Raw genomic sequence first — 3,923 nt, 5'->3', positions numbered from 1 at the left:
ATAATATAAATATAAACTGTGAGAAAGACCCTTAAGGAATCTAGTTAATGATCCCCTAAGGTAAGTTCTTATGCTATATTGGTAACGGTTGCTACATCCTCTGGAAAATTATATATATATATATATATATGTGTGTATATATATATATATATATATATGCATGATTTAATCGTATACGTATTGAAAACAACAATGAGACCGAGCTTATCTGAGTCATATAACTCAAAGTGTTCAATAAATCGTTTACGGTTACATGATAAATATTGACCAGTTAAACACACAAAGCAAACACGTAAAAATACATATATCTTGAATTATTAGATTAACTTGTATGTTGTAGCTAATGAGAAAACGACATGGGTATGGGTGTGGTTGTCTAATTCAGAACCTTGCTTTACAACCACATGGTTTCGAGCGCTGTTCAACTGCGTGGCATCTTGGGGAGTGTTTTCTGGGTAAAATACTTCATAAGCTCTCTATTGGTACACCAGGCTAACAATATTACTTAGATTAGGGAAGAACTTCAGGTAATCTTATGACAGGGTTCAAAGTTATGTTTCACCACAATTCTATATTGTAAATCCGTAGATGGGCTCCAGACAAACTGGTTTTTACAGAGAGTGTATTGATCAATTGAGGGAAATTTAACGACCTAAGAAAATTAATGCTACTTTCATCAAAGCCGTTTCTAGTTATAATAAGCAGGACTCGCTTGTTGTCATATGTTGCCATAGGTGCCCTAGGAATGATAGCAAATGGGGCTAATCGCTACCTAGCTCAAATACCAGGAAATCGAAAATTGGAAGAAATTCGAAGAATAGTGCTCATGGGAGCTGCCCATATCCTACGTAAAATACTGTCTATGTAATCTCCAAAATATTTTAATCCGTAAACAGTGTCAAAATACTTTTAATGAATGGGAAATGAATAGAGTGCCTGGTGTGTGTCTTGTTATGGCTACCACCTCCTAAAAATGGGGAATAGGCTGGGCATTTATAAAAGAGTATATATATATGTATATATATATAATGATGGTGCTCTAACATGGCTACACTCTCTCCGTGAAGCAGTTAAAAGTAATATATATTTCACTGAGTTTCTCACAGTTTCCGTTCACTATATTCCATTCACAAATTAGAGGTCAGCTCGAGCCTATGGCAGAAAAGTGTTGTCTTTAGAGCAATAACGAGGGATCGGGGCCTCCACAGTGCTCTTTCGCCTGGCCCTATTTAACGGATGAGATCTGCACTTTAAACGAGTGAATAAAGTGTTGTATTACAAAACCACGTCTCCAGTAAATGCTATATGGTAGGTATTCACTTATCAGCCAGTCCATCAAGTTATATACATTGTTATACATTGACACCAATCAATATCAAGTTATACATTGATACCATTCTATGCTAGTAGCATTGAAACTATTGTAAAACTGATTTCTGACACTAGTGTAGTAATGACTCGATATACAAGTTAATTTGTTCCCGGAGATCGCTCGTAAAGCAGAGTAATAATTTCCCATAGTACCAATGAAATTTTATGCCGTCATTTTACTTCGTTGCTGTGTAGACGCGTCAGAACCACTGTTGCCACATGTTGCGACGTTGCCACACACACAAAATGGACGTTTAACCTTTTCATATTTGTTATAAAATAAAACTTGTAAACCCGAGGTATCGTAAAGTGATTCCTCGTAAAGTGAGGTATTACTGTACAAAGTAAATGACTAGGATTTTTTATTAGAGTGATCAAATAAAATGTACACCGATGAGATTTAGACTTTGGACACAGTGATAGAACTATGTAAAATCGTAAGATATTTTATACAGAACTGCTCCGCCTCCTGCTCCACAGGTATTTCCTTATTTTGAAACACTGAGTTCAAATGCTCCTGAAATTATAATTTGTAAAAGAATAGATTTCCCCAGTCTGATTTTCCTTTCATAAACTACATGACGAAGAACTCTTTAAGTAGTTCCGAGATATCTAATTGGATTTTGAAACTTTCATTGTGTTTTGTTGAACTTTTGAACTTAACAATTCAAATACATATTTGTGTTTACTTTCATTTCAAGTTTTATATGGACTGGTAGAATAAAGTGATATATTTTGATAAAAAAATTGAAAAAATCTTTCTTCCATACTTCTTTCTCTCTTACTTGTACATGTCTCCCTAGCAGTTTATTAACCCTTTATAATTATGTCTATATCTTTGTTCTTTTTCCAGGTATCCATTGGTTATTTGCCAAATAGAAGGATATTAGGATTAAGCAAATTAGCAAGGTAAGTCCGTTCAGTTTTTCCTATAACAGTAGCTGGTTTATATTCTTACGAATTTAACCTGGTTAATTTATATCTTTAGTCTTGAGATTAAAAAGTGTATATGTGAAATACAACTCTGAAATACTCCAGAACATAATAGTCAATAGAACATTAAAATTGTTTTCTAAGTAAAAGCCGAGGAATCTATACATAAAAATTTACATTGAGTCGTTAGTTAGAATTTATTCAAGTTTATACGGATGATATTACTGATTGTTATTTAAATATTTCCTCCGCAAGCTGCCGGCGCGAACACAGCCATAGCATAGCTCCGGAATCAATAAAGTTAATTAAGCATAAAAGACATAAATATTACCAATGAATAGTTTATCAATCGATTGCAGGTATTCTCCACAACTAAGAAACTTGTGACATCTGAATATTAAAAAATAAAAAAAAAAGCATTTACAGATATAAGAACCGCCAAAAGCGGATATAAATTAATCGAGTTCTATTCTTAGAAACTGCATTTTATGGAAGCGATACATAGCTCGATTCTCTTTATTATGGAATTCTGCACTTACGGAAATTGTAAAGTATGACTTCTGTTTTGGAGTAAGGACCATTATTTAACTCATACGGCCTCCACTGCATAATTTTTTTTTATCTCTCGTCTTCTCTGCGCGTATTGTTTATTGCAACTGCTGTGTGGAATTTTTTCTTTGTCATCACCTCTGTATGATTTTTCATGTCTACCACCGCCATCTTTTGCGCCCTAATGAGCATGGTACTAAATTTATACCAAAAGTCCAAATATATATATATATATATATATATATATATATACTACTTTACTATCTTTTACTTGTTACAGTCATTTGACTGTGGCCATACTGGAGCATCACCTTTAGTCGAGCAAATCGACTCCAGGACTTATTCTTTGTAAGCCTAGTACTTATTCTATCGGTGTATTTTGCCTAACCGGTAGGTTACGGGGACGTAAACACACCAGCACCAATTGTCAAGCGATGTTGGGGGGGGGGACAAATACAGACACACATATACATATATATACACATATACGACAGATTTCTTTCACTTTCCATCTACCAAATCCACTGACAAGGATTTGGTCGGCCTGAGGCTATAATAGAAGACACTTGTCCAAGGTGTCACACACACACACACACACACACACATATATATATATATATATATATATACACACACACACTCACAATATATAATCTATTAATCGGTGTTAATATAAAGTTAATAAACATTATTAGCAATAATAATAATAATAGTAATAATGATAATAATAATGATAACAATGATAATAATAATAATAATAATAATAATAATAATAATAATAATAATAATGATGATGATGATGATGATGATGATGATGATGATGATGATGATGATGAAAATGCTATAAATCTATTTAGATATATAACACAAAATGATAAATAATAAACAATATCTATGAGAGTGTGTACATTTTGTGGAAGGGATTTTTTGCACCAAGGATTACTATAAATATAAGCATATGTCATGTGTAAGATTTGATTAATATCAGGTAGATTTGCAAGAAACCCTAAATAATAATTAAAAAATAAAAATAAAAATTGGGATAGTTAAGAGAGGTAGTTTTTTTAAAA

The 3,923-nt window shown here is 32.8% G+C and overlaps 1 protein-coding gene across 1 annotated transcript in view; it reads left to right on the top strand.

Moving 5' to 3' along the window:
* The window catches only part of LOC106878261 (GTP cyclohydrolase 1-like), a 112,094-nt gene that overhangs the window by 40,563 nt on the left and 67,608 nt on the right, over positions 1 to 3,923 (top strand). The window contains exon 3 of the mRNA XM_052966489.1: positions 2,225 to 2,280. Within this exon, the coding sequence (XP_052822449.1) occupies positions 2,225 to 2,280 (56 nt within the window). The remainder of the gene's footprint in view (positions 1 to 2,224; positions 2,281 to 3,923) is intronic.

The sequence above is a fragment of the Octopus bimaculoides genome, chromosome 3 (genome assembly GCF_001194135.2).
Source record: "Octopus bimaculoides isolate UCB-OBI-ISO-001 chromosome 3, ASM119413v2, whole genome shotgun sequence".
Lineage (NCBI taxonomy): Eukaryota > Metazoa > Mollusca > Cephalopoda > Octopoda > Octopodidae > Octopus > Octopus bimaculoides.
The sequence above is the reverse complement of the archived record's forward strand: the minus strand, read 5'-3'. Positions and strand labels throughout refer to the sequence as shown.